This window comes from Trachurus trachurus, assembly GCF_905171665.1.
Source record: "Trachurus trachurus genome assembly, chromosome: 16".
Classification (NCBI taxonomy): domain Eukaryota; kingdom Metazoa; phylum Chordata; class Actinopteri; order Carangiformes; family Carangidae; genus Trachurus; species Trachurus trachurus.
The window spans coordinates 23319698-23334529 of NC_139902.1; the positions used below are offsets into that span (position 1 = coordinate 23319698).

The window sequence follows — 14832 nt, forward strand, 5'->3', positions numbered from 1 at the left end:
TCTTTCACCGTCCTTTACACTCACATCATGATTACCACCACAGTGAACGCTTGTAGGTACTCCTCCTGTGTCCATTCATCTTTTCCCATGTATGCACTCTTGCCCTGAACTCAGCTGCCATATAGCCATCATCTTGACACTAAGAACACCTGGCTGCAACTCTTTCTTATGGCCTTACACTCTCACAAAAACACTCCAGATTAGCCCTTTATGTTAGTGGTTCCCAACGACCCCGCAGTAACGTGATCATGGCCTTCAATCAAGATGTGCCAGCTCAGATATTTTTATATGCTGCATTTTATTTCAGCTCGATTTATATTCGAGAAAGTGAAAGTATAGAATACAGCTGCTTAAGGTTGTGTGTGGTGTTTTTAATCATGACATTTTTATTTTTTTTTCCAGTAATTTTTTTAAATCAATTACTAGACATTTCAGGCAACCCCTTTTGAATTTCAGGCGACCCCACGTGGGGTCCCGACCCCAAGGTTGGAAAACATTGCTTTATGGTGGCCCTGGTGTTCAGCCATCTCCAGACTCTCTTCACCTCCCGTCAATAGTCCCTGTTCACTGATGCTGATCCTCCCCTGTGTTTGGTCCTGCATGGAAAAAGCAATCAGCCTCCCCGATGCTTGTGTTTTGTTTTTAGTGCCACACTCTGTCATATTCTTTCTTGTGGATTTGTTTGACTTTCAAAAATGTTTTTCACTGTTTTTTTAGTAGCATCATTTAAAACTTTGTCGTCCACCCACCACTTACTGTCATTCAGTTATGAATGTCTTGTCAGGGGTTCAGTTTTCCAGCTATTTTTCTGCATCTTACTCATACCTGCTCAGATTGTAGCATCCCTACAGGGAGATTGAAACTCCAAAAATCTGCCAAATCCAATCAAATGTCCCCGTATCTGCTCTGGACATTAGCTTCCCCCAAGCTCCCCTCAGGCAAATTCAACAAACTGCACTGTGTTTTCCATCCAGACATCAACACTGCTTCCTTCCTGATTCATATTCAGTGGTCGTGACTATACAGACGCTTACTACTGACGTATTATGTTAGAAGCAAATACAACTAAACAGGGATAGCATATATTATTAGTGCATGGTGACCTGCATTTTTTAATATCATAATAGAAGAAATTAGAAGCTAGCAGGTGGTGTTATTCACAGGAGAACAGTTCATTATTCCTATTTACAGATAGTGATAACTGACTCAATAAGAGGTGTGAGTTCTCATTTATTTACATGTAAATGAAAGCCCACACCTTTGAGTATTTCCAGTTAGAGCATTGTAAATACCAGCAGTCTGTTGTTGTTTTTTATATTGATAAACAAAGGACCAGGAAAAAGACAAATGTATAAATGTCTACATTGATTAAACTACCTTTATGCCAACACCTACAACCTTGCATTATGTCTTGAGTTCAGACAAATACAGTATCCTCCTGTCTTTAAGGTAACATATGAGAATCTCAGCTGGTCACTACATCAAATGGAGATCCATAAACAGGCATTTGTAATTGGCAGTACTTAGCCTGCAGTCTCCCAGGCTTTGTAAATAAATAATTATCTTTAGTGGGCAAAGCAGGAACATCAGCTGAGATCTATCAACTGAATTGGGCATGGCTCTGCATTTCTGTCCTGATGGATTAACAGTTGAATACCCAGACATCATTTTTGGGAGTGTGTCAGCTGGAGATGGTATCTAAATACATCTCTCTCTCTGATTTTCACGATGTTCTAAGATTAATATAACTCTATGGGGCTTCTATATCAAACATGAATAATGTCCTGTTTTTTATTTTTAATTTTATTAAATTTTATTTTGAATCCTCTGTTATAGACCCAAGGCGTACCACTGTTCCCATGCATGGACTGCAGCTGTGTATTTAAGAAGCTGGGCAGTCTGAACGCCCACATCAGCAAGATGCACATCTCTGTGATTGAGGTCCCGTCCAGCACTCCGGTAAGAGAGCAGCACGTAGAACACAAAACAAACAAACACAAACAAAAAAAGTTTGCCGACCTTTCTCACCCGTTCATCCACTCTGAACACACTCGAGTTAATCCAATCACTCCTCTCTGTTGAATAATGCGATATACTAGAGTTCCTGCCACAAAGTTAGTTATGATTTATGTGAGTCCTGAAGTCAGCAGCTCTGTTTCCAATCAGAGCGAGAGATTAAGCTTCTCAAGCAATGCCAGTGGCGAACAGCCATATTGAAAAGATTACTTGGGTATAAGTTTAACTTAGATTACTTAATTTTTCATGTCAGACAGTTTTATGATCTAATTTTCCAGTCATTTCTTTCTCCCGTGTCACTATGACTCAGGTTAGTCTGAGAATGAGAATTGGTACTTTTTAATTTTCTTTTCAATGGAAATGTGACAGGCACTGAGAAACAAGGTAACAATGTTTTTTTTTCCAACAGCAGAAAAACAAGGCATTCCCTTGTTAAATAATTGATTTATTGCTGCTGTTGCTTCAAACAAGTCTATTGTGAAGATAGTTGGGAGCTTTCATCTCACAGCCACAGTATAATTAGTGCCTGTGTTTTCCCTCAGCACTTTCTTTTCTTTTTTTGCTGCTTTTCTTCTGTCTCTTAAATGGTAAATAGATAACAGTGCTGGTTATTTTTGTTTTATTGGCGTTTCATCATGCCTCATTGCCAAATATTTTAAACTCTTCAGCTCATTTCCACTGAAAGAGCTGCACTCTCCTCCTCCTGCCTTAAACCAATCAAGCAGATATCCTGCCAAACTTGGCCTGGCAAGGAATCTGAAGTGCAGAGTAGAGCCTGTCAGTCATCTCAGTGATGGTCTCCCCTGTCTACAACAATGGTATTAATGTGTCAGTTTTTATCTGGTAATAATTGGGTGATCAATTATTATTTGTGGTTGAGTGATGTTTGAATGCCACCTTTCACATACACTTGCTGAGAACTTTATTAGAAACCAGCTATATGTCATTCATGCAATTATCCCATTAGCCAATCATGAGGCATCAGTGGATAAAATCATTCGGATACCTGTCAGGATGTTCATATCAAACATCAGAATGTGAAAAAAATGATCTCAGAGACTTTGACTGACAGGATGGTTCAGGATTGTAGGTCTGAGCGTTTCTGAAACCACTGATCTTCACACACAACAGTCGACAAAAACAAAAACAAAAACACCCAGACTCCCCCTCTGGACAGAAGCACTCTGTTGATAAGAGAGGTCGAGAGTGTAGCAGGCGACAGATTTGCAGAAACTACGTGATACAATATGTCAACATGGAGCAGAATCAGAAGAATGTACACATGAGCACTAAACTATACAGTATATGTAAATATAACCCCAGTCTGTATATAGTATGTCATTAATGTCAATCTCGGTGCATGATGTATCAGTCAATGATTCAGACATACGCAGACACCAATTAACATTTGGTTCAATTAAACCTAATGCTTTGCTAATTTTCTGCTCCACAGAATTCCTAATAAAAAAATGAATCAGCTTTTAGATTATGGCCTGTCCTGGCCAGTTGTTACATTGGACCTCTTCTTCTGTTTTTCCCATCCTCTACCCCCACCCCACCCCACCCGGACCCCCTCCTCTTCTCCCATAGGAGGCAGAGGCGACAGGTCAGGGTCCTGGAGGGTCAGAGGGCGGTGAGGGGGTGACAGATGTCATCCAGCAACTTCTAGAGCTGTCTGAACAGGTCAGCGAGGAGACAGCCCAGCCCCAACCTCCGGAGCCAGCCATCACCATGGAAACTGCCATCAACCAGGACATCTTGCAGGTGAGCGAGCGGCATTCACACACACACACACACACACACACACACATACAAAGTAAATATGTTAGACAATCAGAACAAAACCCAGTAGTATTCAGGACCCTGCTGAGTGGGAACGCATGCCTCAGACCAAGCCAGTATAATCCAGCTCCAGTCTACGAGGATGGATAAAAACTCTGCATTTGGAAAATGTTCCTTGCATTTCTGTCTGTGAGGGATACTTGCAGTTAAACAGAACAGTACTGTCAGTGGTACCAAATACACAAGAAAACATATATAGATGACAATGGGATGCACAGTGGGAATGGATTAAAACACAGAGAAAGTGATGAGGAGGAAAAAAATCCATAATGTTGCTAAAATGTCCCTGAAATGAGGTTTGTGTGAAACTAAATTATATGCACTGTCAACCTGCTTCCCTTTGGTGACTGAATGGCAGGATTTTTCCATCCCAGTGAAACGAGGCAGTATGATAATGACTTTGCACCAGGAAGCTTCATGGTTGAGCACTGCAGGAGCATTAACCAGAGCTCCTACAAATGAGCTTTGGTTGTGGAGCCGTCTTTATTCTCAGTATTTACTCAGAAAAATACAATACCTTCTTTTGTTGAGTCTATAACAATCACAATTAACAACCTGATTAAGTATATTTTTTATTTTATTTTTTAAAATGATTTCCATAACTCTAGGTGATTGTGCAGGCAGTTTTAAGTTAAATGTCATGGAGCTGTGAGCAGATGTTGTTCGATGTTATCTCTGCAGCAAGCTCTGGAGAACAGTGGGCTGAGCGTGGTCCAGCCACAGGGTGACGCCACAGCCAGAGAATCACAGAACCAGACCACGGAGGGTGCCACTGTCGAAAGCAAGAAAGTACAAGGACCAGACAAACCAGTCAGGGAGAAGAAAAGGAGTATTTTCAAGAAACCCATACAAATGCCAGGTAGGGGGATGGATGCTGTAAGTTGAGTTTTCGACTCCTCCTGAATTAGTTTTGAAGTTGAACCAGCTATAAACTTAGTGATGATTATATTTACTTATCTCCTCTTGGCAGTAAATTATGTTATAAAATGATTACACGGTAAATCTAATCGTGAATCAACAAAAACATTTGTGTTTAATGAGTTTAGGATATGAACTTGGGAAATTACTTAACATTTGCAGATTGAAAATACATGAAATTGTTTCCTGTCTTATCTGCATTCACATAATCATAGATTAATGCTGTTGTTTACCGCCGGCTCTTTAAATTATAAAAGCAAATGTATCTATTTTTTTTATCAGTTGATTACAAAGAAGACAAATGAAAACAGTTTTGAGCTGCAGCACTGTTCCTCTTTCACAAACAACAGACGGCTGCTTTACTTTTGCTTTTCTCCCAGGCTCCATCAGGGAAGAGAACGGTGTTCGCTGGCATGGCTGCCCATACTGCTCCAAGGAGTTCAAGAAGCCAAGCGACCTTGTTCGCCACATTCGCATCCACACCCACGAGAAGCCTTTCAAGTGCAAACAATGCTTCAGAGCTTTTGCTGTCAAGAGTACCCTCACTGCACATATGAAAACGCACACGGGTATCAAGGCCTTTGAGTGTCAGTGCTGTCTGAAGTGCTTCTCCACTTCTGGCAGCATGAAGGTACACATGCGACTGCATACAGGTGAGAAGCAGGTCCATTTCATGAAAGGGTTACACTTAAAACCAAAATAAAAATGAATACTTGAACGCACTTTTTTCACTTTACCGGCCCTATTTGCACTTGTCACATCGTACAACCGTTATGCCCACATGAAATTAATTTGCATAACTTAAACGAGAAATACTTGAGCTTTCAACCTAATGTTTTCATTTTCCTAGCAGCTTCTAGCAGCGCTTTGTTATATATTATAAATTATGCAACGAATTACAAAAGCTGGACCTTTGTAAATATATCGTTGCTGCTTCGGCTAGAAGCGTCCTTTGCGTCCATGTGCTTGCAGTCATTCTGTATTTACCTCTTCGTAGAGATTCTACCTTAAAGTATCTTCCCCCTGGACATGACATGTCAGTATTGGTGTGAAGAAACAAAACTGTAACAGTTTGATTATCATGTGCATTAGTTTTTGTCCTTCTAAATGCTATGTGATAGCACTGTCTATGTTAGGTGATTAATAATGTGTTAGCTCTAAGCTAAGGGCTTTGATAAAAATGTTGTTAGCTGTATTTCTCACTAAGGCATTGTGCTTATGCAGTTCCATATCTTTGTCATTTTTCCTTGTGCTGTAGAAATATTTATTGTCTCCTGGTAACTAAAAGGCTTTGTAACCTTTTGTAGCCAAATATTGAATAAAATTGTAAGAGTTTACATTTTTGGTTTATGTGTGGTTTTCATATTATTTGCTTAGATTGGCTTAGGGATAGTAACACTTGATGATGATTCTATTATCTTTTGATGTGTGTAGCCAAGCACACAAATCAGAATCAGTCGAATTCTCTAAATACTAATTCTCCAAAAGTGCTGTTTTTCCCCGCTTTCCCCAGGTCAGCGTCCGTTTCCCTGCCCTCACTGTGACAAGATCTTTCGTACGTCAGGCCACAGGAAAACACACATCGCTTCTCACTTCAAAAGCCTGCAGCAGAAGAAGCACAAATTTCCACGGAAAGCCAACAAAGCCAAAGTGTCAAAGAGTAACCTACCTCTGCCTGATATCCCGCTGCAGGAGCCCATTCTCATCACTGACTTTGGTAAGAGCACATGTCGACAGGCTCATGGGTACTTTTCCAGATAGTAAATGTACATGCACTTTCTGTCGTTGAATTGTTCACTTACTGTCTTGCTAATCTGTCTTTGTGTGCTTCATGTGTGTTGAGTTTTCTGCACAACATGAAATGTGTCATTCACTTGCTGCTGTGTTGTTTACCAGGCCTCATCCCATCGCAGAACCCTCGTCTGGCTTTCCAGCAGTACCTGGAGGTGGTGGGCAATGACCGACCTTATAAGTGCCAGTTCTGTAGTAAGGCCTATAAGAAATCAAGCCACCTGAAACAGCATGTCAGGTAAGGCTTTCTTACAACACTGGATATTGCATAATCTAATGCTGTATGATTTTAGGGCCATTACTGTATATATAGTTTTCCCTTGGTTTGCTGATATTTCACAGCTTTCTTTAATATCCATCATGTTAATTGTGACAGTTTCTGTTATAAATATAACAAAAAAGATTAGGCACTGTAGCAATTTTAGTTTGAAGGCTGGACAAACCATTTATCCACACTGAATTTGTTCACAGTCTTTTCTAGAATTAGTATTAACTTAAAGAGATAATAACAGAATGTTACGAGACAGAGTTGTTTTCGAGGTAAATTCATGCAAAACCGCTCATGTGCGTTCCCGTTGGGGGCAGTTTTTCTGCAAAGCAGTCTCAGCATTTGCCTTCGAAAACAACTCCATCTCGTAACGTTCCGTTATTATCTCATAGCGTGGTGAATGTGCAGCTCACAACTTCTCCACGAGAGCGTTTTGGAGTTGTTGGTATGTGTATTTCATGAGTTTGCTGAGGGAAACCAAGAAATCCCATTAGCCTCCGTAGCGTAGATCTGAGCAGCTCGCGGCTCTGCTCCGCCGTTCTAAAAATAGCTTGCACCGACAAATAAAGGTGACGAACCTACTCCTAAAACTATAGGGATTATGGCAATGGGCCAATTTGCCAAAATGTTGAACTATCCCTTTAAAGTATCAGAGTGACATTACTGTTACAGGGTATAGTCATAGTCGCCACCCCTGCTGATCTCGGTGATGCCTTTGCTCCACTACCAAAATTCTTTCTCTAAAGTTTTGCCCAACAAGAAGAGAGTTTACCATTTACCATTTTACAGAAAATAGATTGTCTTTTACAGCTGGGAGATTGATGGAGTCTTCTAGAGGGCAAAGCAGCAAATCCCAGAAATCTCTTCTAAATGGTTCTTATAAACTTAGTCTCATGTCAGACAGCTACAGAGAATAGGGCTCAGCTTGGTAAATTTACTTTAGCTTTAGACTTGAGCTCATCGACAGCCAGGAGATGAGGAGGCAGAGAGGGGGACACAGGAGAGGGTGAAGGGAGAGCATATTGTAGTATATTGTAGCAGGTGGAGAGAAGAGAAGCCACTGCATTGTATTGAAAGTAGAAAAAACAAATTTCCCATTAAACAAGAATCCTCAAAACAGCTTATTCATATGCTCTTATCACATAATTGATATACAGTATCTCTGTTGAACCCTAGCATTTTCATTATGACAAACTTCCAGCATTTGTCTTCATTCCAATATTGAGAGGTTATTCTAAATGATAGTGTTGTCATCTCTGCAGCACCTTTAGGTGGTTGCCTCCTTTCCATTTGTCTTCCATGTCTGCAGATTTAGATGAATGGCTCGTAACTCAGATAGCGGATCCATATCTGCAACTAGTGATACTTGATTCATTGATGGAACTGGAAACAGCAAAAACTTAAAAAATAAAAAATAAAAACAACAACAACTAAACACAGGAAGTTTGATTCAAGTTGGCCTAGTCATAAATTATTATGACAGCTCACAACACCTTTTCCATTTTTCTAAGGTGATAATATTGAAATTTGCTCATATTGTTTGTTCTCATGAATATATTAGTTTTTCAATAGAAATAAATTTGTATAACATGTAATTACCTCAATTAAAAACATCAACACCATCCCTCAGCAAACTCATATTCTCATCTATTAAGTCCTATCCTGCTGCAGTGTAATTAATACTGAATACTCCTTTTATCATTGCAGATCTCATACAGGAGAACGGCCTTACAAGTGTGTGCAGTGCTGTCGAGGTTTTGCCTCCTCTGGAGTGCTTAAAGCTCACATCAGGACACACTCAGGCCTAAAAGCATACAAGTGCCTGATGTGCGACACAACATTCACCACCAGCGGCAGCCTGCGACGCCACATGACCACCCACAGTGACCTACGACCTTACATGTGCCCCTACTGTCAGAAGACTTTCAAGTCATCACCCAACTGCAGGAAGCACATGAAGACACACAGGTTTGGGCTTCGTTAGTGTGACTGGCCGTTAATGCTTAGTTAAAAAAATACAGTAACAGACAAAAAATACAAAAACACGTTATAATGAGTATCATCAGTGGTTTACATCAAATTTTTGTACCAAACCAGGTATGAACTGGCCCAGCAGCTGCAGCCCCAGCCAACAGAGGACCCACTAGGAGCAGTTCCTGTGGCCCACGATATGCAGGTGGAAATAGAGAGCGACTCCCTCCAGCAGCAAACTGTCACCTCGGCAGAGCAGCAAAGCATGCTGGGACTGGGTCAGACAGAGGTTGTGAATGGAGGTCAACAAGTGACACTGGAGGCACCGCTAAGCGATCAGCCACTGGTACAAGGAGAAGGTATGAGTGGTATTCAAAAAATACCTGGATAACTTCAATTTAAATCTTTCACGTTATTAACATTTTGAAAATTTCTCATATGCAGTGTCAAATTCAGAGCAAATACAAATTGTTGACTTTCTGAGGAAGTATCACAGAAATCTCTCAGCTTATGGAGGGTTTGATCAGCCTCTTCTGTGCGGACCAGTTGTCATTTCACCTAAATGTGGCTAACCTTGCTACGTATGCTGGAGCTCTTCATGGATTACAGTCTATCCTGTAATCACTGAAAATATCTATGTACTTCTGATACAAACAGCCAATTCAGGGAGAATAATAGTTTTCTGTGAAGCAGTTTCCCACCAAAACGCTCTGTTCTTCATAATGAGATTTATGTTATTGCTACATCAAACTGCCTCTGTTTCAAAATGCATGTTTTTGTGCTCAAATTCAATAGTCTTGATCTCAGCCATTTATATTTGATGACATTTACACAGAGTATAGACCGTGCATTCAAAGGACCAGCGGAGCTGAAATTCAAAGGAGGAGACAGGTCAATAGAATCTCTTTCTCTATGTTGACAGACTCCTATGTGACTACCCAACACGCTTTGCCTCAGAATATCAGCCAATTTGAGACTCCATCACTTCCTCAGCCTGCCTTTGACCAGCAAGCTCTAACGCAAGGTACACACACACACACACACACACACACACACACATGAACTGTACCCTCTCTGGAAAACGTGCATTTACATACAAATAAATTGTAGCAACTGATTTATAGTTCAACTGATAACCCTTCGGCATATTCTGTTTCAAGTTAATTTATTATGTTGCGTGCAAGTGTTGGCGTCAAGCAAACACATACATAACTCACCTTAGATGAGCTTTAAGACAAAAACATCAAAACAAAACTCTTAGTAATTGAATAAACTTTCCATATCTCAGCTAAACTCTATAGTGCACTTGCAAATTGGTGTGAAAAAAAACAGATTGTGTACCTTTTGCCATAGCAAACACAACAGTTAATTTGGTTTGACATGTGCCGTCTGATAGAGTGTCCTGTAGCGGTGTGTTTCCATTCTTCACTCTCCACTGTGTAGCTCTTAAGCCAGCGTGCTGCTCTCAAACATATGGTTGCCTCTTTACTCCCACCAACCAACTCACCATGTTCCCATCGTGCCAACTGACTGTTGTTGCCAGCCTGGATGCCATATTATCAGAACCGTGGATTTTGGGCGGCTGCTGTAGGCAGCATAGCAAACTGACAGCAAACATCTGTGAGGCAGATCTCTCTCTTTCATTCCCTCAGGAGGCCCGGTATCCTTTTTATCTCAGCAGAACAGACCTGGACTTTCATCACTTTAGGGACGAGGCCATATGGCCTTGAGTGTCATCAAATTTTCAAGGGTACAGACCTCTGGGCAAGAAGACTCTCTAATTATATTTTAACTGGCCGTGTACTACTATCATGGATAAAAGCATTATTATGCGGTTGTCCAAAAGGTTTATGATACTGATCCTTAGAGGCTTTTTAAGGGGAAGCCTGTATTGTCTACTCTTGTTATTTATAAGACACTGTTTGCTCACCACAGTCATCTCTCAGAGAGTCTCATTGGTAAATTGCTGTAGCTCCAGGTTCACAGGTGCACATGTCATGCTTGTTTGAGATTCACAAACTGGGTCTGCAGCAAATTTAGTCATCCTTGAACTGTCACAGAATGTATGAATACTGAGCACCTGCAATGCCACAATGCCACAACATTATAAACCTTGAAAATCACAAAAGAAAACTCATGTGTGGTCTCAATTCTGCTTTCGGCCCTTTTCTTCAACACCATTTTTAATGCATCAGGCATCAACTCAATTATAGAACAGGGTTTGTTTTTCTTTTTACTTATTTTGTAATCCTGTTTGATAGGGATGCAGCTACCCCAGCAGAAAACAGCAGAAAACAAAGACTCTGGACACAAAAGAATACATTTAAAACATCTGATTGGGCTTTAAACAAAGCATTAACATTTTCTGACCTCCATTATCATATGTACCTGTTTATCAAAAAGCGAGTTAATGTTTTTTGCATGCTGCTACAATACAGAGCAAGTAAACAAGTGTTTCTTTTCATGCATTTGAGAAGAAGCAGATGAAAACAACAATTACCCAGATAGCAGTTTAGATCTGATAAGTGTAGCACTAGAGTTAGCTTCTTTAACAGTCACATCCCCTGCTGCAAATGACTCACTAAGACTTTACTATATAGACACACATGTTGTTACAGTGCAGTCACACTAAAGTGTCTTCTCATTGTCTCTCTTTCTATTTATTTGTGGCATATGCACCCTCCAACAGCCATTATGCTCACATTACATTCCTAGTTTAGACAGTTTGCACACAGATATTCTTTGCAATAACAGATTCAGCACTGTTGATCGTCTAACGACCATTGTCTCATAACCAGCCGGCAATTATTGTTGGCAGTCAATAGTAGCCGTGAACGATTTTGCCCAAAGTTCAGTAATTCAGTTTGAATCAGCAGACACGATCCTCCCGTGGCCAAGGTTCTGTGTTGTGTTGAAGTTGGATAATCAGTTTCTTATTATTATTCTTGCTGAGACAGGAATCTGTGCTTTATTGACTCATGAACTGCATTTCTGCTGAGCTGTAGATCTACTTTAGCTGTTTTGTCCGATAATCCTCCTCTCTATCTGATGAGTGGTTTTACAGATGAAAGTTAAATTCCCATCTGTGTAAATTCAATATTGTATTTTTAAATGTGATCATTAACTCATGAGATTGATTATTCTCTGTCGGTCCCCCCCCCCCCCAGGCTTCACCATCACTGATTCAAGCTACAATCAGTCTCAGTTCTCCACCGTTCAGCAGCTGCAAGATTCCAGCACCCTGGAGTCTCAGGCCTTGTCCTCCAGCTACCACCCACCCAATCTGCTCCATGTTTCCAGTGCTGAGGTGGTGAGTGGCTGCTCTGTCCTCCCATTTAGAATTGATCATCCTCTTGTAATTACAGTGAAGGCAAACGTATAGATTTCATATACTTGTTGGTTTAATTTGGTAATTGATGCCAAGAATTTGCATGATAAATGGTCAGCAAATTATGTAGGACGGCGGGTAATAATATTTCTTCGTTTGATTGATCGTCTCAATTTTTGTGGTTGTAATCAGTTTCAAGGAAAGTCTGCACACCAACAACAGCTCCAGAGCAATAATCTATTGCTCCGGAGCTGGACTTTCCTTTTTCCTACGATTTACTTGTGTTGTCCGGCACCTGGCGTTTAGACGTAGGGATGTGCATGCTTTTTCTATTTTTTCATGTAATCAGTTTCAAACAACTACAACAAGGGGGGGTGGTTAAAAGTATGTCCTATGTTGGCAATGCCTAATGAAGCTATCGCCGGTTTGATTCCCAACTGTGATGATCTGTATTGCGTGTCATTCCCCCAGTCTCTCTCCCCACTTTCCTGTCTTTCTCTCATATCAATTAAAGACAAAAATGCCCCCAAAATAGCTTTAAAAAATGTTTTTAAAAAAAGAACAACAACCAGTGAGTTTAGCATTTTTAGGAAATGTTAGAGAAATGCAGGCCAGTGTCATGTTTGTGTATGTTTGTATGAGCTGGGCAGGGGGACTGCACTTTACAAATGGACAAACTGTTCCTCAAGAAGCAGTTCTGACTTGTTACCTGATGTAAAACCACAGATTGTCCTTTGTTGACATATCTGTCTGACTAACAATCAAATGAGACACAACTTGTTAAAGGGATATTTCAACATTTTGGGGAAATTTGCCTATCGCCATAATCCCTATAGTCTCAGGAGTAGGTTCATTACCTTGTTTTGAGATCCGTGGGGGAGAGAGGGAGGCGCACAATATTTCCAAGTTTCCAAGTTGTGACCTGCACATTCGCCACGCTATGAAATAATGACGTATAATTGTGTAACATAACGACACATGAAGCAAATACTCTGAACTATTTGCTTTTGAAATGTCTCCGCCCTGCAGCCGTTTCTGAAATGTAGTTTCGGTTACGTATTTGCCTCAAAAACAACTCTGTCTCGTAACGTTCCATTATTGTTTCATAGCGTGGTGAATGTGCAGGTCACAACTTGTGCACAAGAGTGTTTTGCAGTTGTTGGATTGTGTATTTAGTTTGATGAGGGAAATGTGGAAATACCGTGCTCATCCGTCTCTCCTCCACCGATCTCAAAACAGCATGCACCGACAGTTAAAGGTAATGAACCTACTGCTGTGACGATAGGGATTATGGCAATAGGCGAATTTGCCAAAATGTTGAAATATCCCTTTAATTGTTGAGCCTCAGAGCTGCTGGTAGGTATATATCTGAACACATGTGGAGAGCCAGACTAGCTTCATACATATTAGACAGACAGACGAAAGGAATCGTTGCTCTCATAACAAAATGACAAACTATTCATTTAAAGAGTTTTCAGCATCACGCTTGGAACATAGAATAATATTCTTGTAAATGTAATTCTGTCTGTAGTAAAGTGATGGTGTTTTATCTTTGTTGATTCAGACAAATGGGCTTCTTCAGCAGAGCAGTCAGAACGAACTTCAGCTGACGGAGACACAGGACTACCAGGACAGCAGTGAGGACAACACCAAGAGAGCCTACAGGTTTACTTCTGTCTTATTGTCTGTGTGTGTTTGTGTGTGTGTGTCCATGCTGGCGCTCGCTTCTCTTTGCCTTTCAAATTCCAACTGTCTGTAAAAACACCAGTAGCTCTAATGACAGACCTACACACTTCCACAGCTTTTTTCCCCCCTCCTCAAAGCCAATTTCTGCCTTTCTCCTTGAAAGATCCTCTCACAGTTCTGTCAGAATAGATGGAGGGCATTAGTGAACTGCGATCCTTAAATCCCCTCACCAGTTTGCAGCTGTTAACTCCAGCGTTGCGGCTCGGCCATCCTAGGACATTCAGTGACTCTTCCAACCCCCCCCCCCCTCCCGTTGTCTTGGCCGAGTGATTCCTGAAAAGTGAATCTTGGCCCTTTTTCACAGTTTATACTCTGTTCATTGCCGCCTCAATCCTCACCACTCATCGCGACTCCTTCCACTGGGATCTAGCCATGGCTGCACTCCTCTGTATATGTGGTATTAACCATGCTATGAGCAAAACTGGGTTTTTACTTGGCATTCAGGCTCAGAGAGTGCAATTTTTGCCCCCATCCAACCAGAAATCCTGCTCTTAAAGTACTCTGAGAGCAGTTTGGCAAACTCTCGCTAACTCAGGAGTGGCCGCTGTCTATATTCATTCCACCTTTTAGGCTTGATTGCGCCGCAGCACTCAGGCCTGATGAGCCGTGGTGTTGAAGGGCCGGTTTTCTGCCTGACACATTCTCCCATCTCGGGACCGGAACTTCTGTCAGTCTCCTCTTTGTCTGTTCTCAGGTTCACCTTGTTGAATGGAGCCCTGCTTTTCCAGTTTAATGGCACTGGTTTGTCACATTACATCTCAATTGGCTAATGAGAGTTAGCTGGTTCAGTGTCACAGTGAGTTTAAACTGGAATGAACAGAGGTTTTGCTCAGATGTCTTCTTACAGTTTTGACAACCTCTTTGTGACTACTCTGCTCCGTGCTCATTTAAATCTTGTTTGTTTTCTGGGTTTTTAGTTTCCCCAATACACACTGTTTTCATCATGTTTGTG

At 41.0% G+C, this 14832-nt stretch overlaps 1 protein-coding gene across 1 annotated transcript in view; it reads left to right on the forward strand.

The window, feature by feature from the left end:
* The window catches only part of znf236 (zinc finger protein 236), a 57508-nt gene that overhangs the window by 13509 nt on the left and 29167 nt on the right, over positions 1-14832 (forward strand). Inside the window, exons 7-17 of the mRNA XM_083989411.1 lie at positions 1837-1959; positions 3607-3780; positions 4540-4717; positions 5157-5429; positions 6290-6493; positions 6673-6805; positions 8543-8803; positions 8933-9165; positions 9729-9830; positions 11974-12116; positions 13699-13799. Coding sequence (XP_083845537.1) covers positions 1837-1959; positions 3607-3780; positions 4540-4717; positions 5157-5429; positions 6290-6493; positions 6673-6805; positions 8543-8803; positions 8933-9165; positions 9729-9830; positions 11974-12116; positions 13699-13799 — 1925 coding nt within the window. The remainder of the gene's footprint in view (positions 1-1836; positions 1960-3606; positions 3781-4539; positions 4718-5156; positions 5430-6289; positions 6494-6672; positions 6806-8542; positions 8804-8932; positions 9166-9728; positions 9831-11973; positions 12117-13698; positions 13800-14832) is intronic.